This window comes from Westerdykella ornata (genome assembly GCF_010094085.1).
Source record: "Westerdykella ornata strain CBS 379.55 unplaced genomic scaffold EI97scaffold_10, whole genome shotgun sequence".
Classification (NCBI taxonomy): Eukaryota; Fungi; Ascomycota; class Dothideomycetes; order Pleosporales; family Sporormiaceae; genus Westerdykella; species Westerdykella ornata.
The window spans coordinates 522,997-544,579 of record NW_022986860.1 but is presented as its reverse complement, the minus strand read 5'-3'; the positions used below and the strand labels follow the sequence as shown (position 1 = coordinate 544,579).

The 21,583-nt window shown below is 53.7% G+C and overlaps 9 protein-coding genes across 9 annotated transcripts; 6 read left to right on the top strand and 3 right to left on the bottom strand.

Moving 5' to 3' along the window:
* The first annotated feature begins 137 nt into the window (after positions 1-137).
* Positions 138-3,901, top strand: EI97DRAFT_467200 (uncharacterized protein). Its single transcript, XM_033801584.1, has 3 exons — positions 138-584; positions 639-2,314; positions 2,366-3,901. Exons 1-3 carry the CDS (start codon positions 179-181, stop codon positions 3,680-3,682), a joined length of 3,399 nt encoding a protein of 1,132 aa, XP_033654066.1. The 5' UTR covers positions 138-178; the 3' UTR covers positions 3,683-3,901.
* Positions 3,902-6,283: 2,382 nt separating this feature from the next.
* Positions 6,284-6,735, bottom strand: EI97DRAFT_442455 (uncharacterized protein; the record flags this gene model as incomplete). Its single annotated transcript, XM_033799758.1, has 2 exons — positions 6,284-6,314; positions 6,365-6,735. 2 exons carry the CDS (start codon positions 6,733-6,735, stop codon positions 6,284-6,286), a joined length of 402 nt encoding a protein of 133 aa, XP_033654065.1.
* A 1,608-nt stretch (positions 6,736-8,343) lies between these two features.
* On the top strand, positions 8,344-9,966 carry EI97DRAFT_43060 (uncharacterized protein). The gene is made up of 8 exons (XM_033797733.1): positions 8,344-8,452; positions 8,612-8,674; positions 8,736-8,773; positions 8,838-8,952; positions 9,014-9,130; positions 9,180-9,236; positions 9,310-9,621; positions 9,675-9,966. Exons 2-8 carry the CDS (start codon positions 8,657-8,659, stop codon positions 9,855-9,857), a joined length of 840 nt encoding a protein of 279 aa, XP_033654064.1. The 5' UTR covers positions 8,344-8,452; positions 8,612-8,656; the 3' UTR covers positions 9,858-9,966.
* A 116-nt stretch (positions 9,967-10,082) lies between these two features.
* On the top strand, positions 10,083-10,551 carry EI97DRAFT_433355 (uncharacterized protein). The gene has a single exon (XM_033798375.1). The coding sequence runs from the start codon at positions 10,276-10,278 to the stop codon at positions 10,438-10,440; it is 165 nt and encodes a 54-aa protein (XP_033654063.1). The 5' UTR covers positions 10,083-10,275; the 3' UTR covers positions 10,441-10,551.
* Positions 10,552-10,652: 101 nt separating this feature from the next.
* EI97DRAFT_398374 (ankyrin) lies at positions 10,653-11,630 on the top strand (the record flags this gene model as incomplete). The annotated part of the gene is made up of 3 exons (XM_033796390.1): positions 10,653-10,922; positions 11,244-11,384; positions 11,484-11,630. Coding segments are annotated over exons 1-3 (423 nt in total), but the record flags the coding sequence as incomplete, so codon positions are not given.
* Positions 11,631-12,521: 891 nt separating this feature from the next.
* Positions 12,522-14,513, bottom strand: EI97DRAFT_43038 (uncharacterized protein). Its single transcript, XM_033797678.1, has 4 exons — positions 14,242-14,513; positions 13,959-14,043; positions 13,340-13,908; positions 12,522-13,286 (listed from the first exon to the last, which is right to left on the bottom strand). The coding sequence occupies exons 1-4, from the start codon at positions 14,405-14,407 to the stop codon at positions 12,613-12,615; spliced, it is 1,494 nt and encodes a 497-aa protein (XP_033654061.1). The 5' UTR covers positions 14,408-14,513; the 3' UTR covers positions 12,522-12,612.
* Positions 14,514-15,547, top strand: EI97DRAFT_43037 (uncharacterized protein). Its single transcript, XM_033797674.1, has one exon. The coding sequence runs from the start codon at positions 14,620-14,622 to the stop codon at positions 15,421-15,423; it is 804 nt and encodes a 267-aa protein (XP_033654060.1). The 5' UTR covers positions 14,514-14,619; the 3' UTR covers positions 15,424-15,547.
* A 948-nt stretch (positions 15,548-16,495) lies between these two features.
* Positions 16,496-19,324, bottom strand: EI97DRAFT_418490 (uncharacterized protein). The gene is made up of 3 exons (XM_033796955.1): positions 19,229-19,324; positions 18,370-19,178; positions 16,496-18,316 (listed from the first exon to the last, which is right to left on the bottom strand). The coding sequence occupies exons 2-3, from the start codon at positions 18,831-18,833 to the stop codon at positions 16,879-16,881; spliced, it is 1,902 nt and encodes a 633-aa protein (XP_033654059.1). The 5' UTR covers positions 18,834-19,178; positions 19,229-19,324; the 3' UTR covers positions 16,496-16,878.
* A 97-nt stretch (positions 19,325-19,421) lies between these two features.
* On the top strand, positions 19,422-21,583 carry EI97DRAFT_467196 (aromatic amino acid aminotransferas-like protein). Its single transcript, XM_033801583.1, has 2 exons — positions 19,422-19,651; positions 19,699-21,583. The coding sequence occupies exons 1-2, from the start codon at positions 19,498-19,500 to the stop codon at positions 21,333-21,335; spliced, it is 1,791 nt and encodes a 596-aa protein (XP_033654058.1). The 5' UTR covers positions 19,422-19,497; the 3' UTR covers positions 21,336-21,583.

The following is a 21,583-nucleotide window of genomic DNA, read 5'->3' as shown; positions in this document are numbered from 1 at the left end:
GTCGACTCCTCGATGGCGCAATTGGAAATCCGACAGGGGTCGCCCCGCAGATCACGGGACTTGGCTATGCGCTTTCCCATTTTGGGAAGCGTGTTTATCCCGCTTGCCGACGCGACAACACGACTTCCGACAAGTCGTGCAACGATCCGAAGAACCGTTCACACAAAGCAAACCCATCATGCCTGGGCGAGTGGGAAGACGCTCTGCGGCGACCTCAGAAGAGACGACGAGCCGTAGAACTGCGACACGAACACGACGGACCGCCGCGGCATTGGCACCAAGAGACGAAGGTCCCGAGACCCTACTCCGCAAACAGATTGCCAAGTTCTTTTCCGATGCTCAACATGGCGAGGAGACACACAAGAAGCTCGTTTCCGGTATGAGGAATGTTCAAGAAGCGGTTTGCTATGAATCAGGACACGTAAACCCCAAATACAAGCAATTCGGTGATTTCTCTGAAGAGGACTTCAATGAGGAGGTGAAGAGATGTGTTTATAGGTTATTGGAGATCAAGAAGTCAGAAAAGGCTGGGGACAGGATCCGTGCTTTTCTTGTGGAGTTCTTGAAGACGGCCATTCAGAAAGGTACGGGAATGGTCTTCCCAAAGATACCACGCCAGTTGCTGATATAGAAATTAGACTATGAAGCCTTAGCAGGGGCACAAGCCGAAGAGGTCCTCGACTCACCCAGCACCCGCCTCAAATCCGAAATTCAAAACATTCTCTTAGACTCTATGGGTTCTAAGGACAAGATCGTCCGTTTCCGCGCTACCGAGACCCTCGCACGCCTGATTACAGATATCGAAGATGAATTGATAGAAGATGACTACTACAAATGTCGACGAGCATTAATGCGGCGACTTGAGGATAAAGAAGCCTCAATTCGAGTGCAGGCCGCCATCGGGTTCGGCACGCTCGCGACACGATATGAAGATCAAGACGGGAGCGACGCCGAGGATGACGACCGGGCTGGTGGTCTCTTCCGACTGCTGACTGTTATGCAACAAGATCCAAGCGCAGAAGTCCGCAGGGCTATCCTTCTCAACCTACCGCTCGACGACCCGAGAACCCGACCATACATGATCGAACGGGCACGCGATTCCGATGTTACCATGCGTAGGCTGGTCTACAAACGGCTCCTTCCAGCGCTGGGTGACTTTCGTCAACTGAAAATGGCGGAACGCGACAAGGTCATTCGCTGGGGCCTGCGGGACCGTGATGTTGGGGTGCAGCAAGCCACCGCTCGCCTCCTGTGCGAGCACTGGATACGAGTATGTGAGCAGACAGAGCCTGGCGAGACTGGTGTGGCCGTTGAAAGCGAGAATCGAGGCCTACTGAAAAGAGCAGCATTGATTGAATTCTGCAAGCAAATCCGGATTTTGCGCACTGGCTTAGAAGGTGGGATGGCTCACGACGCGATGAAAGCTCTCTGGGCAGGGCGGCCTGATTACCTCCACGATATCACTTTCAGGGATCAAGAATTCTGGAACGATCTCACCCTTGAGAAAGTCTTTGTCATGCGCACGTTTACAGACTATTGCTCCAATTCCGAAGATGAAGCGGTCCAGGATCTTCGAGACACGAAGATGCCTGAGCTGACTGCTGTCGGTTCTGTGCTTCAAAAATGGCTGCAAGCGCTCGTTGAGGAGTCTAGACGGACGAGTAAAATGCCTGAAGTGGACGAGCAAACGTTGAAGGAGCTCGACGCTCTGGAGTTCCTTGTGGTGCAGCTGCTCCATATTGTGCTGGGCCTCGACCTTAACGACCGGGTGGGAGGGAAGCAGATCTACCATTTGATTCAAGGCCCTCTGGAAAGATGGGATATTGCTGACAGCTGCACGGAGTTGATGGTGGACATTCTCCACCGAGTATGCGATAGCCGGAAGGATTTCATTGATATCATCAAGAAGTCCATAGAAGAGGTTCGCGACTCCGTCAACGACATCCACGATGAGAAAGTGGGGGACAACGACGTTGTGATGTCGGATCATGACGACGAAAGTTTCCACTCTGCTCAGTCTGAAGCGAGCGATGACACAGCCATCCCGAGCAGTCCGCGCGCACAGCAACCTCCGGAGATGAAGGATAACGTGCAGGAGCTTCTTGCCAGAATGAAATGTCTCCACCTGGTGGGCTGCATGATGAAGCATGTCTCCCTAAAAGTTCTCAAGGAACCAAAGACGCGCGATTTCGTCTTTGAAACCCTCAAAGGAGATATACTCAATGACTTGGTAGCTCCTTCGATGTCCCGCAAGCTACCATCTGTTCGCGCAAGTGCCTTGCCTTGTCTGGCTCATTTTGGATTTCTCCAGAAGGTAAGCCAATATCTTGGTATGGCATGGATCCTAGCTAACCTATCCCCTTAGAACCTAGCTGAGTCAAACATGGTGGTGATGGCGCACGCTTTCGACAAGGGAGACGTAGACCTCCAGATCGCCGCCATCAGAGCTCTTACAGACTGGGCCGCCGTATACCGTGACCTCTTCGCCAACAATCCCCAGAAGGCCGACCCGAACAACAAATGGTTATTGCCCGAAGACGTATATCTGCAAGGCTTTGCATCCGAAGAGCCGGAGATCCGCTTCGAAGCTTGCAAGGCGGCTTTCAAGCTTCTGCTGCCATACCATTCCCCCTTCGACGAGGAATTCACTCAGCAGATTCTCTTCGAGTTCGTCATCGGCTACTTCAACCCGCAGAACGCGAATGACACGGGTTTGAGACAGGCGCTGGTGTACGGCCTTTCATCGTACTGCCACTCGAGGACGGAGAGAGCGCTGCTCTTTTCCAGACTCGTGCCCACCGTCGTTCGTAAGCTCGTGCAACTGATTGAGAATGAGTTGGACGACGATGAGAAGGAGGATATGACGCCGTGGCCCAAGGTGACGGAGATTCTCGCCTCATGGACGGATGCAAGACTCGTCTATGGGAAGAGGGATACAGCACTTGGTGCGGCCGAAGATCCGCATACCAACCTTGCGGCGCTGATACTGGAGCGCGTGAGGAAAAGCACGTGCACTGGCGTCGAGCTCAAGGTTCTCATGTCGCTGTTGACGAAGCTGTACATCTCCCCCGCGCCGCCGCAATCGGCAGCTGGTGAGGTTTTCCCGGACGCCGGCGAGGATCGCGAGCTTTTGGAGACGCTGTATGAGTTGGTGACTGAGGCCGTGGAGGAGGGCATGGCGCCCGATGCTGTGAGTCGGAATTACCTGAAGAGGTTGGAGACGGGGCTGAAGAAGAGGTTGGTGGAGGTGGAGGGTGCGGTGGAGGAGGTGACGAAGGGAGTGACGTCCATCAAGGTTGAGGATCAGACTGAGCAGGCGGAAGAGGACGAAGAGCAAGAGAAGACGGTGGCGCAAAGTGGTAGGCGGAGTGCGGAGGCTACGACAACGGCGGAAGGGGAGGGCGAGGTGACTACGACGACTGTGGAGGCTGAGGATGAGGAGGACGAGGAAAAACGGGAGAAAGAAGATGAGGAGGAGGAAGATACATTTATTGCAGGCATGCAGGGAGAAAGCACGAGGATGCCTTTGTTTGAGGAGGACGAGGCAGAGGATGACGATACAGTGCGCGATCTTAGTAGAGCAAGCAGGCGGACGCCACGAAGGGCGGCTAGTCGTCGGCATACAGCCGTGACGGAGAGCGATATCATTGATGAGCTGCTGGAGAGTGAGCTCGAGGAGTAGGTCGCCTTGCACGATGTTGTGTCTCCATAAGTGTGGTCTGGGTCTCTATGCGGATGGGTACTTTGCGGCTCCGTTATTGACGGAGGGGGCGTGGGAATAGGATAAAGGTGATGGCGTTTGTGGTTTCTATGGCTGGAGTCAGGTAGATCTGTCATTTTGAATAATCGAGCGAGTCCCTTTTTCCCTTCCGAAGTCCATTCGTTAGAACTAATCAACCCCAGGGGCCTAGATCCCATATGCATATGAGAATATCTCTTCGTTTCACTGCCTGCACACGCGAATCATCTGTCCCATGCATACTTCACAAACCGCCTAAATATTGAGAACGCTACAGGGTAACGTGTTTTACAAGCGAGTGGACATTACAAGCGAGTGGACACCCCACCAACTTTCTACAACGCGTGAACTCCCAGCCCTCATGGCACCTCCAACCCAAGGCCAGCCGGCCTCGTACGAGGCTAATATACACCTTGCAATGTCAGCTATCCATCAAAATCAAATCCAGACAGAGGCAGTCGCTGCACAGACGTTTGGTGTCGCTCGAAGTACTCTCCACCGCCGACGGGCTGGGAAGCCTGCCCGACGCGATTGCCAGCCCAACTCAAAGAAGCTTACTGAGCTAGAAGAGGAGGTGATTGTTACACATATACTTGACCTGGATCAGCGTGGATTTTCACCTATGTATGCAGCTATACGTGATATGGCCAACAACCTGCTAGCTGCGCGCGGCGCAGGCCAGGTTGGCATCCACTGGCTGCGCAACTTCGTCAAGTGTACAGACAGTCTTACAACACATTTTAATCGGCCGTACGATAGACAGAGGGCTCTATGCGAGGATCCTAAGTTAATTAAGAGCTGGTTCAAGCTGGTAGAGCAGACAAAGGCCAAGTACGGCATCTGTGATGAGGACATCTACAACTTCGATGAGGCTGGCTTTATGATGGGCAAGATCACTACTCAGCTTGTTGTAACAGGGTCAGAGAGGAGAGGCCAGCCAAAGGCTATCCAGCCAGGCAATCGCGAGTGGGTGACGGTCATCCAAGGAATCAACGCTGCTGGTTGGGCTATTCCACCGTTCATTATATTTGCTGGCCAACACCATCTCTCTGCCTGGTACGAGGAAGCTAATATCCCACGCAACTGGGTAATTGCTGTTAGTGACAACGGCTGGACAAACAACGAGCTAGGAGTTGAGTGGCTAAAGTACTTCAACGCTTATACCACGACTCGTGTTGTAGATGCTCGTCGCCTCCTTATCCTTGATGGCCACGAGAGCCACCACTCCCTTGAGTTTCAAGAATTCTGCAAGGAGAACAATATCTACACGCTCTGCATGCCAGCTCACTCATCGCACCTGCTCCAGCCTCTTGACGTTGGCTGCTTCGCACCGTTGAAACATGCATACAGCCATGAGATTGAGGCTCTGGTCCGCCACCACATCAATCACATCACGAAGCTTGAGTTTCTGCCAGCCTTCAAGGCAGCCTTTGATCAATCATTTACATCAATCAATATCTGCTCAGCCTTTCGAGGCACAGGCCTAGTTCCTCTCCAGCCAGACATTGTTCTGTCAAAGCTTGATGTACAGCTCCGTATGCCTACTCCTCCAGCTGCTCTAGTAGAGGCTCTCTGGGAGGCTCAAACACCAAGCAATGTACATGAGCTCGAGGCTCAATCAACACTAATTTGGAATCATATTCGGCAGCATAAGAGTTCATCACCAGCCTCAATTATTGAGGCAATTGATCAGCTCAAGAAGGGGGCTAAAGTAATGATACTCTCAGCTGAGCTGATGCGTGATCGGATTGCTAGCCTTGAAAGAGCTAATGAGGCAGCTATAAAGTGGAGGCAGCGTAAGAAGAAGCGGATCTAAAAGCATGGAGTCTTAACAAAGGGGGCAGGAGAGGATATACTAGCTCAACAAGAGCTTGATGAGCAGATTGCTCGTGAACAGCGTCAAGGTGGTGCACGATCAGGACTCAGCCGCCAGGCTCTGGCACGCTGCACAAGGTGTAGAGAACCTGGGCATAACTCACGCACATGTAAAAAGAATACTTTAAACACTGCTTAATCTACTCTGTTAATATCTCTCTATTATCTTATATAGTTGTTGAGATATATGCCTACAAATGTGCGCAAAGTTGGTGGGGTGTCCACTCGCTTGTAATGTCCACTCGCTTGTAAAACACGTTAGTTGTAATGATTCATCGATGAGACTTCGATGCGATGAACACCGTACCCTACTCTGCAATTCCCTCAGACATGTCTGGATAAGCAATGCAAGATTGGTTACGGGCTGACCCTTGGGATAGAAAACAAGCACGATTCAAACCGCGCATACAAAGTCTATCGAAACGCCATCTACCGTACAGGAAGCGACAATCCTCCACGCGTCCATTCCAGACAGGCTATGACTGGTTGTTCCGAACCCAGTGAAGACCTTGTGACCGAGCGAAATCATCTTCCAATCTAGCGTGCTCGAAAAAAATCAGGTCTATATCCTGCCCCATCCGCTGCTACAATCTTGACCATCGCCATTTCCGAGGGAGGGAATCTACTCTACAAAGACTGCCGTCCTCAACGTGCCAAACCGAATGTCTACTAGAATGTATAGCTCGTCCAGGAGACCCATCTGTCAGTTGTCAGCAGTATTCCGAGACTAAACAGCTCGATATGACTTACACTGCGCTGTACCGGTCCTGAGTTGGGGTGTTCCACCCGGGATACAGTATGTCGGCGATGGTATATACCACTGGAGAGAAGGTAGGGTAGCGAATTGCGCAGGCCAAGAGCTCGTCCACACTATAGACGTTCACTCGGCCCCCTGTCAATCTCCGCAACAAGTCGCTGAAGAAGGACGCCCAAGTGGACGATGGGCGGTTTTGGGCAGCGGTACAGAGGTCCTCTTTTATTCGCTGTCTGTAGGCATTCGCATTATACGTGTCGTAGGAGGCTCGGTAGCAGAGATCTGATAGGTGGTTTGCAAGGGTTCGGGTAGTCGCATTGCGGAGTGCCGCTACGGAGAGCCCGAGTAATATGAGTGCGGTGGACATGATCACGGTTCGTTATGACCGGGTGAGGTGAGGTGAGGTGAGGTGAGGTGGGAAGTAACAATGATAGTGTCCTGGAGTGCCTCTCGGTGACCAAAGCAGCCTTTAATACTTCTGATAGCAGCATCTTCACCTTCTCGGGCCTGGGGCAGTTTACATCAGTGGCAAACCACTATCACATAGTGTCAGAGCAAGGGGGGGTTCGGTCGCGTCTTTTAGGAAGCATAAGTGGCCAGGAAGAGGGAAGATGGGTAGAAGCGGGAGTACTCTAAGGGCGACTTTAGAGAGAAATTCGCTATGCAATTGGCTACTTGGGCCCTGTTCGGTTGCAACTCGTGCGTAGGATCTTGCCTGCGGTCTGAGGGAGAGCAAATGCGACTAGGGAGGAATGGGAGGTAAGGTGCCTTGGCAGAGTGAATTGACCAGATCGTCACCCTCGGGGCAGCCAGCAGAGGCTATGTGCTGCCGCCTCTGAGTAATAGCTACCATTCTAGACTAGGAACAAGGATATAGAAGATGTGAAAGGAGACGCTGGTGTAGGCCCTGCGGCTGTGGTTCGACATGATGGGACAGCTGAGTCAGCCATTTGAATGGTTTACTCGATCGAAAGCTACTGACCCCACTATCCGACCTGTTAACGCGCATACCACTATCTGATAGCACCAAGTCACTACTCACCACCCTCGCGCCGGCACAGCCGTCCCGCCTCACATGTGAACGTTGCTCTTCAAGGGGCAAATCTAGCATTTCAAAAGCGCCTCGCTGGTTGCTGCCTATGCCCCTTGCTTCTTCATAAGACGATCGGGATGTAAACAGGGGCTATAGTTAAGGAAGTTGTGCGTGTGCCTTCGCCTTTCAAGGCTGCTAATACTGTATGTAGATAGCGAAGGGTCGTGCTATTAAGCTATAACACCACAGTAAGCAGCCCTACCCAAAACAAGGGGTTAATTGGCTGAAAACCAGTCAAGCTTTTTTACAGCGGGTCGATCACGTAGCTACTGTAAACAGTACCAAGCTTAAGGTGTCTAAGATCATTAGCTATATCCGAGGCCAATCCTATGCAGAGAGGCGGGGTAGATGACCACAGTAGTATGCGCGCTATTACTGTGTACTGTGATAGAGAGTGGTCTTAACAGGGCCCATGTCTTCCGTATCGCTCGCCACTGTGGCGGATAAGGGAAACACCCGCAGAAGCTCGAGCCACAATCAGAGGTAGGTGAGCTGCTAGTACATCAATTCACCATCATGTACATGGCTCTGCCGAGAAAACCAGTGAAGAGCCGCCAACTGACGGGCACGCAAGTGGGAATCACCGTCAGTGCCCGGTGCGCTCGGTGCACAGTCTCCAGCTACCGAGTCTCTGCAGCCAGCCTGGTGAATGGACCAACCCACCAACGGGCCCGAAGAAGCCTTTAGAACAGGTTCCCATGCTCTGATCCACCCACCTAGACTACTCCTCTCCCTGCAAGCCGCCTTATTGACAGCAGCACAGCCACTAAGGGCGCAACTCGCCGTCTCTGTTATCGTATGCCAGACTATGCCAGACGGTGGTTAGTTAACATTTGGAACATTCCGTGAGGGGAATTCTCGAGGGATTGCGCTCGAGTAATGCCAAACGGCTACGTTTTCTAAGTCAATTGAGGCTTGGGTACGTCACTGGCAGTGTAATCTTGCTGGTTAGCGGTGCCCAAGTACGGGTCCAAGGGCTCCGGGATAAACCGCAAGGGAAGCTCCTGTTCACATAGCTTCTTTTGAGTGGCAGTGCATGTGGCATGAACGACTTACTGTTAGTGCACTACCATTGCATCATCCAGGCGGACTTATATCTGGGACTCCCCGTTGCCCTACGTCTTCTAAACACTCATAGTACCGGTGGCAGCTTCCCTACATAACCCTCGTCCTCGTTTGCTGAAAGCATTAAAGGATGGCCGAAACTGGCATGGTGAGTCTGCCCTGCCAGAGGCCCTGTAGGGTGACCAGGCTGAAACTGACTGAGGTTACAGGAGATTCTCTGGCAGGGAAAGCCGCCTATCACCGCAGAGTAACGATTTCCAGCGCCAGTTAAAACCAGTGCGAGGCTAACTTATATGTGCCTCCGTCTATAGTGTGGTTTTCGTCCACGGACTCCGTGGGGACCGAATCAGAACGTGGGAGAAGGGAACCGTGGTCTGGCCACGAGATTTGCTCAAGGACGCCATTCCAAATGCTAGGATCATGACGGTGAGTTATACAATGATTCCGATGTTTCATATAAGAATGCTTCTAACGAGGGGTTACCCAGTGGGGTTATGATGCTGATACCATGCACTTCATGTCTGCGGTGGGACAGAGCTCCATAGCCGCGCTTGCGGAGCAGTTGCTCGACGATCTGGCAGACAAAAGAAAGCCGAAGGAAGCGGTGAGTTTGCTCGTTGGTGGAACTACGGTGCCAGATTAACCGAGACAAGCGAGAACGTCCGATTGTCTTTGTGACGCATAGCTTGGGTGGGTTGATCGTGAAAGATGTAAGTCCTTCACTTTTTTCACGAACGTCAACGACCGTCATATGAAGCAGGTTTCAGCCCTGACTGCTCGTAGGCGCTTTGGCAATCTTATGTTCACGGCCGCACCGAACACGTCTATTTCCCTCGAAAGGCGGCAATCAAGAAACATACAGCCGGTATAGTGTTTGCTGGCACACCACATCGGGGATCGGATCAAGCCAAATGGCCCTTGGTTGCGACAAACCTGGCCACAAAAGTGTTCAAGGACAACAACCCAAAATTGATTCAAGCGCTCATCCGGGGGTCGGAGACGCTAGAGCGGCTGCAGAACGACTTCAGCAAGATTGCTTTGCAACTACCCATCCAAACCTATACAGAAGACAAAAACCTGGCAGTCAATCAGAAAGTCGGATTCCCCTTCAATTAGACTGAGACCAACAACGCTAACGTTGACCGTAGGTCGTCGAGAATGATTCCGCTATCCTTGGTTTCCCCAACGAGGCAAGAGGGATTCTTCCAGGAAATCACATTGGCATGGTTAAACTTGGCTCCAGCACTGATACGGGTTATGAGAGGATGTCAAACTGCATCGCGAATCTCATCGAGGACGTGCTGGAATCCCAGCAGCAAGAAGGTTTGTGATGAAAGCTCAGCAGCGTAATTTTACAATGGGCGTACTCATTTTTCCTTGATAGCCCTAATGATGGGAACACGTAACATCCATGCCATTGCCATCCACCGATATGTGTCCCAATGCGAAAATCACATCACGTTCGAAGAGGGTGAAATCATTAGGAATATCAAATTCGTTCACAGCAAGTACTGGCTAGGGCAGGTTCGAGGGCAAGTTGGACTCTTTGTACGTGCCCACCATTGTCCCCTTGATGGTTGCATTTCAAGGGTTTAATGCGAGTAGCATCGAGATTGCGTTGAAATACGGGAAGGCGATGATACTGCACCCGTAGCTCCGACCCGTCGCTCGTCTCTTCAGACTAGTTGGAAGCCATCTTGTACTCCTGCGCCGCAGGCCGAAGTGGCCCAACCACTGCAACCAACACCCATGCCCTTTCGTCTTGCTCCTCAAACACCAGTTGCCCAGACACCCCCTCAACCCGAAGACAGATCAACAGACACATCACCGACAGAAGCCAGTACCCCACCCCGAACGGATCTCAGTCGACTGGGGCCAATGCTACTCCCGAACAGACCGAGGCGTTCTGGATAGCCATTGAAGAGGGAAACCTAGAGTGTGTGAAAAAACAAGTCCACAACGGCGTCGACGTCAACGCCGCCGCCCAAGGCGGCATTGGCCTCTCCACGTACGGTACCCCGCTCGTGACTGCGTGTGCCAACGGCCACGTCGAAATCGTGCGATTCCTTCTGCAGAGCGGCGCCAGGCCGAACCAGCCGGGGAATCCGAGGACGGCTTGCCTTCCGCTGCACACTGCGGCCTTCTGCGGCCACGTAACCATTGTTAGGATCCTTCTCAGCGAGGGCGCTAGCCCCAGTGTTCAAGGAGGCATCTATCGATTCGCACTTACGGCAGCGGCGGCTGGCGGCCGGGTGCGCGTCATGAACATCCTCCTCGACAATGGTGCGGTGCTCAATGCGCGCGACCAGGAGAACGAGACTGCCCTGCATGGTGCAGTCTTTGGTGGCTCGTTCGAGGCTGTCAAGTTTCTTATTGAGAGAGGCATCGAAGTGAACGTCAAGGGCGAGCAGGGCACGCCACTTGAGATGGCAAAGGATTTGCGTAAAGAAGGGTACCCCGGGGAATGGCGAGATATCATACTACTCCTCTCGGACAACCGAATCGATGTCGGGCAAGACGCAGCACCCCAAACTGCACAAGATGAAGGTAGCAACCACCCGCCCCCCTCGGAGCCGTACCTGGAACCAGACGAGCAGGTAGAACCCGTTCTCTTGGGGTCGCTACAATCATCCTCGTCCCTGCAGGAACTGCTCGGCAAATCTCTGCTCTACGCTGCAAGAGACGGAAGACTTTGGGACGTCAAGATGCTCCTGCAGCCTCCCGCCCCTGTTGATCTCAACCGAGTCTGCGACGACGACGAATATGGGCTCCCGCTCAACGCGGCCGCTGCGGGCGGCCACATAGCCGTCATGACGGCGCTGCTCGAAAACGGGGCCGACATGTCCCGGCGCGGGGGCGTCGTCGACTACCCACTGCACTTTGCGGCACTCATGGGCCATGAATGGGCCATCGTCCTGCTCGTTTGCTGGGGCGCCGACGTCGACCAGAGATGCGAGACATACCGCGCGACTCCACTGCAACTGGCGGCGGAAAGGGGGCACCTGGGCGCGATGAAGCTCCTGCTTAGATATGGTGCGGACGTCAACGCCCCTCCGGGTCGGTTTGGGTCTGCGCTGCATGCGGCGGCATCAAATAGCTACGATGCTACTCTGCTGCTCTTGCGGAATGGAGCGGATCCCCGGGCCCGCGATGAGAGGGGACTGACGACGGCTGATGTTGCTCGTGCGTATGGGCAGTACGATGCGGAGCAGCTGCTAGAAGGATGCGGATCGGAGCTCCGCCTGTATTTGTTGCCTGAGGGATATGTGGTGTGGCCGACGTCGATGGCTGATCAGGTTGCGAGGATGGAGCTACAGCGTGAGGCGGAGAGGGAGACGATCCTGCTGCAATTGATTGAGCCCGAGGTGCGGTGATGGCGAGGGGCGGCCACTGGTAGTTAACATTAGTAGTTTGATTAGGGTTCTGGGCGGGTTCTCTGCCTTTGTATATATAACCCAACACTCGCCAATGAGATGAATGAAACAAAGGGTGACGTTACACATAATGAATAACGACCAAGACGGGCTCGTCGAAGGTGACCCCCAGTCAAAGGAGAACGCCTGGCGTCCTGTAAACATCTTTCTTCGAACGAGGACAGTATACGTTAGCGGGGAAGAAATGACGGAAGGATCTGAGGACGGTTGAACTACTTAGTACCGACCTAGTTTGCAGCCGCCCCTCAAGCCAGTTATATATGTACCCCTTATTCCAAGCACATCACAGAAAGCTCCCAACCATCCTTTACGGCAATGCACGGCAGACCCATCAGGACAATGAAACAGAAAGAAGGGTAGTTCGGAATTGTTGCCACACACACACACGCCAGATGTATATACACATATACATACAAGATCTCACACCCTTCCCTGTCGATGATACATCTCCAACCGGCCAAAGCAGCTAGAGGTACCCATCACCCCGCCCCGCCCATCATCCACTTGGCTCTCGATACAGTTAGAAGAAAGGACAGATAATATGATATGCCACAATACACGCTGAGGAAAAGAAAAGATCAATAGAAAGATTCCCTCCTAGCAGCTAGACCTCCTCGGATCCCATCAGCCAGGCGCAGAGCTGATCTACACCCTAATGGAAGTGCCTCTTCCCCAGCAACCCGTGCTCCTTATCCCTACGAAGATGCATATAATGTCTCTTAACCTGGCCTTCCTTTTCCGGAGCATCAACAGTCACGTAGATGGGGACCTCCTCGATGACAACCTCGTACACGACGCCGGCGCTCGTGAACGTCGAGGTCGAAATGATGCTTCCCTTGCCCGTGGACTGGTTGGGCAGAGCCTCGGGAGCTGGCGTAGGAGCAGGAGCAGCAGCACCGTTGTTTTTACCAGCGTTGGCGTGGTTGACCCGCGCAACGGAGATGCCGCCGCCGTACTCGTCGGTGACGGCGGACCTTGCGGGCGCGTAGGACAGCGTGGGGACGGCGGGCTGCTCGGTGACGTGCGGGGGCTTGTAGCCGCCCGTTGGCTTCTCGACGTTGCCCGGTTCAATCACGGTGGCGTAGCCGGGGCCGGCTTGGATGGGGACATTGCCGCAGAGGCCGTCGGCGGGGCCGTCGCAGTTATCCTTGGCGAGGACTTCGGGCACGTCAAAGGTACATTGGGCGGTGTCGGCTTCGGATTGGATGTGGCCTTGGAAGACGGGGCAGTCTTCAATCTTGCCCGAGGGGTTACCGCACTGGTCGATGGCAGACTGGAGGAATTTCTGGTCCCAGCCGTTGATGAAGTCGGCGTGGTAGCCGTAGCCTGGGGTTGTTAGTTGTTAAGCTTCCGACGGTGATGGAATAGGGGATGCATACCGGTAGGGTCACCGTTGGAGAAGACAAACTGTCCCGGCTTGCCGTTGAACTTATTGGTGAACCAGATGGTCTCGTAGAAGAGCGAAGGGATGCGCCTGGGATGCGAATCGGGACACTTTCCGCCGTTGACCAGGTCGGGATAGGCCACGTGATCCTTGTGATTGGGAGAGTCAAGCTCGCCATTCCAGCAGGAAGGGAAGAAGATCTCGGCGCGGATACCCTGAGGGCAGTGCTGGTCCATGTAGTTCTTGTCCGGGAGGAAGTGGCGGTACATGGACGGCTCGGGGTTGATGGCGTAGTTCAAGCAGTTGAAACCAAGAGCCTTCAAGCCCAGGTTCTTCTGCGTGGTCTCTTCGGGGTGCTGGCTCCAGAGCGACTTCTCCATGTCTGGGAAGGACAAGGTGAAGTTACGCTGGCGGTTGTCACCCGCCAGCATCTGGAATCCAGGGGGGAAGGCCTCGATCTTCTCGCCCTCGTTCTTGAAGAGCAGGTAGTAGGCGAGCATGCCTCCAATCTGAGGGACGACCTCGGTCGTGCCATCCTCATGGATGAAGTTGAGGGCAGGCGTCCTATGAGATGTTAGGGATACAGCTGAGGGTTAGTTGGAGTTGAAACATACCAGTAGGCAGACTTGTCCTCGGTAACGCGGCAAGAGGTGCACTCGGACTGGACGAGATCATTGTAGTTCGTGTCCAAATGGAAGTCTGCGATCAACCATCAGCGAGTTTTCTTCAAAGATGAAACATGGCCTGTCTGATGTGGGACCGCTTCCAAATGTTCCAAGTGAAGAGCGAACGCAAAAAGGCAAAATGTTTCAGTTCGCACTATCCGCGCCCAGAAAGGAGATGGTTCATGCGCACTCCACCATGAGACCATAGGGCCGGGAGAAAGCTGTTACTCACTCTTTCCACCGTGAATGACGTGGCTGTGCGGCGAGACTTGTCCCGGGTTGACAAGAGGGTCGATTCGCGCAAGACCGGTTCGCGCAGTGCAAGGCATGCGCCAGAAGGCATCGGCGGCTCCAGAGAGGAGCAGCGCGGCCGCGGATAGCTGCGCAGCGGACTTCATGATGGTGGATAGCTATTTGCTTTGCGCGCAGTGTCGAACGAATGGTGCAGTGTCCACGGGTAGCACTGTTGGGGATAGCTGAATGTCCGAAGAGGGAAGGGGGGACCCGCAAGGGAAGTCGGATGGGTTCGACGACTTCTTGTGGTATACACTGAGAGAAGAGCGACCAATATAGGATTGGTTTTCTGCCGAAAACTATCCCGTCGTTACGAATGGGAGTAATGGGCCAGTATCGATGTTGGAAGGTTACAATGTCGCTTGTCTGTCGAAGTGAACCGTTTCCGCAGCCACCAGGACTTCCCTTAGCGCAAGTGCCGGATCGAAGCTGTATACAGGGAAAGGAATGTGAAGCCCAAAGGAGGGTAAAGAGTGACAGGCGCTCGCTGAGCAAAGCTTGGGTGAAAGGAGTGACTGGAAGGGACAATGGGGAGCAAGGGAAGGAGGGAGAAAGGGAGAGAGGGGCAAAAGGAGGGAAAAGGCGGCAAAAGGAGCCGTCACGATGGTCTTGTAGGGGGGAGATGAAGGAATGCGCGGTGTTCAACGAGGTGAAACCCAAATTAGCCAGCCAGGGGCCCTGTTCTGCAAGGGGCACAAACGCGCAGCTGAAACGATCGGCAAAGGGGTTGGGCAGGTCAACTTGGCAAGGCTCATCATGCAGGAACACGATCCATTCATCCTGCATCCTGTCGCTCTTCGCTGTGAAGGCTGGGAGAGGGGTTGGCTGTTGGCTGATGAGGACGAGGGCGCTTGAATCTCGGGGGTCACCACCGTCGGTGAGACCCTCAATTGCCGTAGAGCAAACCATCTACTCCGTACACAGTATACATGTCCATCGCTGTAGCACTGTGAGCACATCGTCATATCCCGCCCAACACTTTGTCACTGGAGCTCATCCCAAAAGCCGGCGTGCCCCTGTTGGTGATGACCGTCGCAATCTCTTAGTGTCCACAAAGGTCCTGGCGCGACTACGAATCATGATGGCATTGAAGAGGACGCCACGCCGTCTCGTGAGATGAGATGTGGTTCTGGTGAGGTTGAAGGGGTTTGCTTGTTGGTCTTCTGCTGCTGCTCTCCACAAGGACAAGAGGAGGACAGTACGGAGTATTGGGCGATGCAGTTGTCCACAGTGGGGAAGAAGGAATGAGATGAGATGAGATGAGGTGCGTGCAGGTGGCCGTTAGGTCTTGCAGTAGCGCCGAATACTTTACCACCATACCATTCTAGCCCTTCTTGAGGAAGCGGTGCAAATCCTCATGCCCTGAATGGTCAGTAAAGAGCCACTAACTCACGCGACCACGCCATGTATCATGATCCTAAAATACACCAGATCCCAACCAACCGATGCAATCTCCCCACACGACAGCAGCCTCATCTCCAATTCCCCGCAACAATCGGCCGCCCGCCGAAACCCCCGCTGTTTTCGTTGATCGCATTGCGCATCCGTGCCTACACAGTATGTACCGTGCAAACAATCACATTCATCTCTTCACACTGCCTGTACTCTGCCGCCCGGCAGACGCGACGTTCTGTAGTCTACGGATAGTGGCACAGCAGTTCCAGCCCTCTCATAAGCACTCCCCCTCCCCTTTGCCCATATATACCGTACGCCGTCCCTACATCTCACGTCGTCCAATCCCAACGCTGACATGTCATCTTTGCCCATGGCTGTAAGCGCCCGCGCTTGTGTTGTGTGATAAGCTCATGGCCTCATTTCCGATGGGCACCAGCGGCACCGAATAGATGGAATACGTATCGATAAGTGTACAATACAAGAAGACGGGGCACGGCGTGCGGTTCGATTGCGTGTCCGTCTTACAATCTGCCAAAGGGCGCATGCTGTGTACTACCTATATAGTGATACTGTAAACCTCACTGTACCTCTTTTAGTCAGATCGGATCAGATTCACCTCCAGGATTCCATCTCGTTCATTTTTAGGGGCAATATATTTCCCTCTGAGACCCTGCGCTTATAACAACACCCAATCACATACGGTAGGTAAGACCAACACTAGATCCTCCGAGGCTGACCAAGAGCGCCCGTACCGTGTACAACCCAAAATATATACTATCATATAAAATGGGTGCGGAAATGGTACTCCACAAGAATTTCCCTCCTTCTTCTTCTAAGATGAGGAAATTATACGTCTCAGATTTGGTTCCCTATGGTACACAGTGAACACAAGTGTTTTCTAAATTGGCCAATCGCATGCTTAGATATACCCGCCGAACGTCCCCATTGCGACCCAGCATCGTCAGGGATTATCTACAACTCTGCCCTCTTCTTTCCAAAACCAAAGAAGCCATATATATCCCAAAGCAACACCATCTTACGCCTCTCCTCCAGCGCTCGTAGAATCATCCAGAGAGACAAGAGACTCCTCTCGCCAACCCATGCCCCACCCCAAAAACACCAATTAACCTGACACCTCCAAGAGTTCCAGCCCCTTGCCCAACCGCACAAGAAGGAGCCGTCATGAGGGTCCAGGCTTCATGTGCGTCCACCCCAGATCCCTCCGCCACACGCCCGCCTTCGTATAATCCCCTCTGCTAGTCCCCCACATGTAGGCAAACCGAAAGTACTCTGGTACATCGTCCATGTGCCTCACCCATGTAAATGACGTCTTGCCCGTATCCTCGTATCCACGGTACCGCTCTACATCGTTGACCAGAATACTCAGACCATCGTAGTGTTTCGGGAAGGGCAGCTCCCACTCAAACGTGATGTTCGGTTTGAGCATGGTGCCAATGTTCGTATGGATGATGGGCTCGAGGACGAGCGGCAGGATCGTCCCCAGTTGAGCGTCGCCGCGGAGTTCGTCGGGCGTTTGCAGGATGCTGTCGAAGCCCCAGCGAGCGATGCCATTGATGAAGAGGCCGATGAGGATGCCTTGGAAGAGGAGGCTGGGCCGGTTTTGCATGGCGGTTCCGGGCGCTAGGAGTAATCCGAGGATGTAGTGATGAATGCGAACATTCATCTTGGGCACTGCTACCAGCGCCAGCAGTGTGACGCCGAAGATGGCGTATATCGCCAGATACCTGGGCAGTTTGCCCTCGACGCGCAGCGCCCATGCTTGTCCCAAGGCAATGAAGAACAGTGACAGCACTATGATGATCAAGGCAGGTATCGCTCCTGGCTGCTGTTTGATATCATGAGGTGTCAATCGTTGGATGGGAATCTTGTCGAAGGTGTAGTTGTTCAAAGCTCCAATCCAGCACCCGCCCAGCCAGAGAATAGTCTTCTCGATCTGCGCATGGAGCCCGCGTTGCTGAGGTAGGACACAATACTTGTATATCGCATACATGCAGAAACTTGCAGGCAGGAACCGGCCGAGCGCAATGCTGACAATTGCATAGTAGTCGGTGAGATTTGGAGGATCCGAAGCCAGCGCCACGTGGAAGAAGATCCCAACGAAAACTGAAGGGAAGAAGACCGCAGGCGACGTTGTAAACAGCGACAGCAGGATTGTAAAGGTCAACGACACGGCTAGAAGCGGCCACCGAAGATCTCGACAGTGTGACTGAGTGCCTTTCAGGAAAGTGAAGGATTTCGGAAAGTAGGAATCAAAGCCGATGCTCTTGATGTGCCTCTGATTCACGCTGGGGTAATCGGTCTTCTCTCCCACAAGAGAGACCACGCCACACCCGCCCATTGCATCATTGATGAAGCCGGCGTGGATCGCTGCACCGCACACGAACGAGTCTGCCCGGTAATAGGTATTCTCCAACGTCCCTCCTTCGTCTGTAGGTCCGCCAATGACCAGGGGTCTGTAGTTGACTTCTTGGTCGCCAACTGCATGGGGATTGACGACTTCCACCCGCTTACAGTTGGCAGGGCAGCGGAAAGGTACAGTAGTGTTTTCGAATGGACGACAAAGGTTTCCGTTCAGCCCGCACCCATTCGCGTCGAGCCTAAGCTTCGTTAGATATCTGGTTCTAGGACAGCCATGTCTCTGGAGCCTTACCAAAATCTATCATTGCACCTGAAACGTACTGGCGAGCCATATCCGGGTATGTCAGCAGCGAAGGCCGAACGGTGAAGGACCAGTCCAAAAGATAGTAACCAGCAGAGATAGAAGAATATGAGCAACGTTATCTTGTGCTTCCTCTTGGGGAAGTAGTTATGCAAGAACCGTACTGGCGCAGTCTGAATATGCGGAAAGAAGGGTCTGATCTTCCAAGGCCTCGGTGGCTGCGGGCCCTTCACCCAAGTCACTGTCGCCCTCCATGCCCGCTGTAACCGCGGCGGGACATATTTGTTGGCTGTGTACGGCTCTTGAGCGTAGTATTCTTCGTCAGAGGCATCAGAGTTGTTAACAAGTATTGTATCGGAGGCAACGGACTCGGCGGAGGCAGGCGAAGCATTCTCGTCGTCGCGATAGATCTGAGGAGGTGGTTCCCTCTGGCTCAGGCCCTCTTCTGTGGCCATTTTCCGATTGCTACGGGCCGCTGTAGGCTAGGTATGTGGAGAGTTCGCTCGGACAGGCAAGGGTACACAGTATGCGCCCAGCGCAATGAGGCGACGGCAGCACAGCTGGCGGGCGATCTAGAGGTACGAGTTGTGAATACAGTAAGAATGAATGGACGAGCGCAATACGACTGGATGGGCTGTCGGTGAGAACACCGGGTTTCGAATAATATGGTGTTTGGTCTGAGATCGTAGGAGGTTGCTCGGCGCCTTGCATTGAATGCGCCCGGAGGTGCCACGCGGTCCGACATGGCTGCTGACTGGTTCACCCCTCAAAGGCCCCGCCGAAGAAAGAACTCCAGGAAACTGCAAAAGTTAGTTCCACCTGCGTTCTTGAGCTCTGTTGTTGAAAGTACCTAATACCTAGCTATCCCCATATCTGCATGTACACGCGCCGTCCCGCACTTGCAGAGAGACGTCGCTTGCAGCCGTTACACTTTGGGATGAAAATGGAGTGTCGGTGTCGTCATAAATATGGATTTCTAAGCCGGCTTATCGCCGCCTTATCGATAGGAACGGTACATGTCCATTCCCGAGGCTGGGTGAGTTGAGGTGATCGCAATTGATTCTCTCGATGTCGCCATCAACTGTTGTGTCCATTGCGCGCCTATATTAGTTTTCGATCATGTCCCACCTGCATAATACATTGGCGCCAGAGCTGCCCGATCCCTTGGACTTGACCCACCACCTCTCGCGGTCCACCAGAGCTCGCGAGGCCTCCAGTGTGAAGGAGTTCTACAAGTACTTTGCTATTCCAGGAATCGGGCAACTAGCTGGAGGTATGGACATTCCTCTCCAGTGATTATGTATGCTTATGAGACATAAGGCCTGCCAAATGACAAGTACTTCCCCTACGACACTCTCGAGGCGAAAGTTGCCCACCCAAACCGCTGGAAGCCCTCTTCCCCCAATGATCCAGTCGATCCCCCGACAGACAAGCCTGCGTCGGCCTCGAAATCGAAAGATGGACCATCAGCGGCCCGGCTTCTCGTACCGCATGATTCGGGGAATCCGGATCCTCTCAAGATGATTGATTTGAAGTCGGCTCTCCAATACGGGACGGCACAGGGATACCCTTCACTGTATTCCTTCATTCGGCAGTTCACGAGAGAGAACTTGCATCCGGCCGTCCCTTATAAAGGCGGACCGGAGGTTATATTGACTTGCGGGTCCACCGACGGCTTTTCGAAGACGATACAAGCTCTGAGTGACGAGTGGTCCGCGGAGCACGACCCGGTAAACGAGAGGCCGGGTCTGCTTGTAGAAGAATACTGCTACATGAATGCTGTGCAGACGGCTAAGCCGCGAGGACTGAACATCGTACCGGTAGCCATGGATGAGGAAGGAATGCTGGCAGAGGGAAAAGGAGGCTTGCGAGACGTCCTGGAGAACTGGGACTTTTCCCGCGGACGACGCCCGCACCTGATGTACACCGTTACTATCGGACAAAACCCAACAAGCGGGACCCTCAGCGTTGCTCGCCGAACCGAGCTGTATGCTCTTTGCGTCAAGTACGACATTGTCATTATCGAGGACGATCCATACTGGTACATCCAATTCCCATCGTCGTCTGCGAGCAGCAAAGCCCCGAAACCGAACAAGGGCTCCGGTTTCGAATTCCTCGATTCGCTCATCCCTTCCTACCTTTCCCTCGACTACCAAGGCCGCGTCGTCCGCCTGGACACCTTCTCCAAAACCATGGCTCCAGGGTGCCGTCTAGGTTGGATTACCGCACAGCCAGCTCTCATTGAGCGTATCCTGCGTATCACAGAAACCAGTACTCAGCAACCCTCTGGCTTCGTCCAAGCCATGGTCGCAGAACTCATCATGGGACCACAGAGCTCGTCCGACCCAGGACGCGGTGGAGCCGCCGACGGCAGCGGCTGGAAAGTCGATGGGTGGGTGCGCTGGCTTGAAGGCCTGCGCGGCAACTACGAGCGCAGAATGGACGCAATGTGCAATGTCCTCAGCGACGGCAAACATCTCATCAGGGCCCGCCGACGGAACTTATCTGCACAAGCCGCTGATGAAGACGAGTGGACAATCGTTGAGACGACCAAGATCTACGACTTTGTGCGTCCTCTTGGAGGCATGTTCGTCTGGGTACGCTTCGATTTCTCTACTCATCCGCTCCGCTGGCAAGTCCCCGCCGCTCGCCTGTCACAAGCGCTGTGGGTCTTGTGGACTCGGAAGCCGTATCTCTGCCTTGTAGCCCCCGGCAGGATGTTCGCGGCCACCGAAGAGATTGCCAGAAAGGATGCGTTCAATTGCTTTAGGCTTTGCTTTGCGGCTTGTCCGGCCGAGGAGGTCAAGGCCATCTCCCAGCGGTTCGTGGATGGGGCACAGGCGTTCTGGCGTATCAAGTCGAAGGAGAGGATTGATGAGCTGTTGGGCGAGGATGCAGAGATGGGGAGTGTGGTCGGAGGAGATGCTAGTTTGGCGCTTCTGACTGGCATGTGCTAGCTAGCGTACGCAAAGTTGGGATGGATATATATTTGTCCTCTGTCCAGTCAATCATCTACGGCCATTTCAAATGTCAACTCTTCAGGGATTAGGGTGCTAGCACTGCTTAAAAGTGTAACAAAAGACAGAGGATAGATAACGTACCTCACGGGCGAGCCGTCCACACGGGCGAGCCGTCCACACGGGCGAGCCGTCCACTTCTGCCAAGATCCTACCAAAATCCATACTGTTTACGACAGTACAATACA

Coding starts and splice junctions, on each gene's coding strand:
- EI97DRAFT_467200 (XM_033801584.1), top strand. CDS start 179: ATGCCTGGGCGAGTGGGAAGACGCTCTGCGGCGACCTCAGAAGAGACG. Junction 585..638: donor GAAGACGGCCATTCAGAAAG/GTACGGGAATGG, acceptor TATAGAAATTAG/ACTATGAAGCCTTAGCAGGG. Junction 2,315..2,365: donor ATTTTGGATTTCTCCAGAAG/GTAAGCCAATAT, acceptor CTATCCCCTTAG/AACCTAGCTGAGTCAAACAT.
- EI97DRAFT_43060 (XM_033797733.1), top strand. Junction 9,131..9,179: donor AAAGAAAGCCGAAGGAAGCG/GTGAGTTTGCTC, acceptor AACCGAGACAAG/CGAGAACGTCCGATTGTCTT. Junction 9,237..9,309: donor GTGGGTTGATCGTGAAAGAT/GTAAGTCCTTCA, acceptor GACTGCTCGTAG/GCGCTTTGGCAATCTTATGT.
- EI97DRAFT_433355 (XM_033798375.1), top strand. CDS start 10,276: ATGCCCTTTCGTCTTGCTCCTCAAACACCAGTTGCCCAGACACCCCCT.
- EI97DRAFT_43038 (XM_033797678.1), bottom strand. CDS start 14,407: ATGAAGTCCGCTGCGCAGCTATCCGCGGCCGCGCTGCTCCTCTCTGGA. Junction 13,909..13,958: donor GAGGACAAGTCTGCCTACTG/GTATGTTTCAAC, acceptor AACATCTCATAG/GACGCCTGCCCTCAACTTCA. Junction 13,287..13,339: donor CTCCAACGGTGACCCTACCG/GTATGCATCCCC, acceptor TAACAACCCCAG/GCTACGGCTACCACGCCGAC.
- EI97DRAFT_43037 (XM_033797674.1), top strand. CDS start 14,620: ATGGGAGTAATGGGCCAGTATCGATGTTGGAAGGTTACAATGTCGCTT.
- EI97DRAFT_418490 (XM_033796955.1), bottom strand. CDS start 18,833: ATGGCCACAGAAGAGGGCCTGAGCCAGAGGGAACCACCTCCTCAGATC. Junction 18,317..18,369: donor AGGTGCAATGATAGATTTTG/GTAAGGCTCCAG, acceptor AACGAAGCTTAG/GCTCGACGCGAATGGGTGCG.
- EI97DRAFT_467196 (XM_033801583.1), top strand. CDS start 19,498: ATGTCCCACCTGCATAATACATTGGCGCCAGAGCTGCCCGATCCCTTG. Junction 19,652..19,698: donor AATCGGGCAACTAGCTGGAG/GTATGGACATTC, acceptor ATGAGACATAAG/GCCTGCCAAATGACAAGTAC.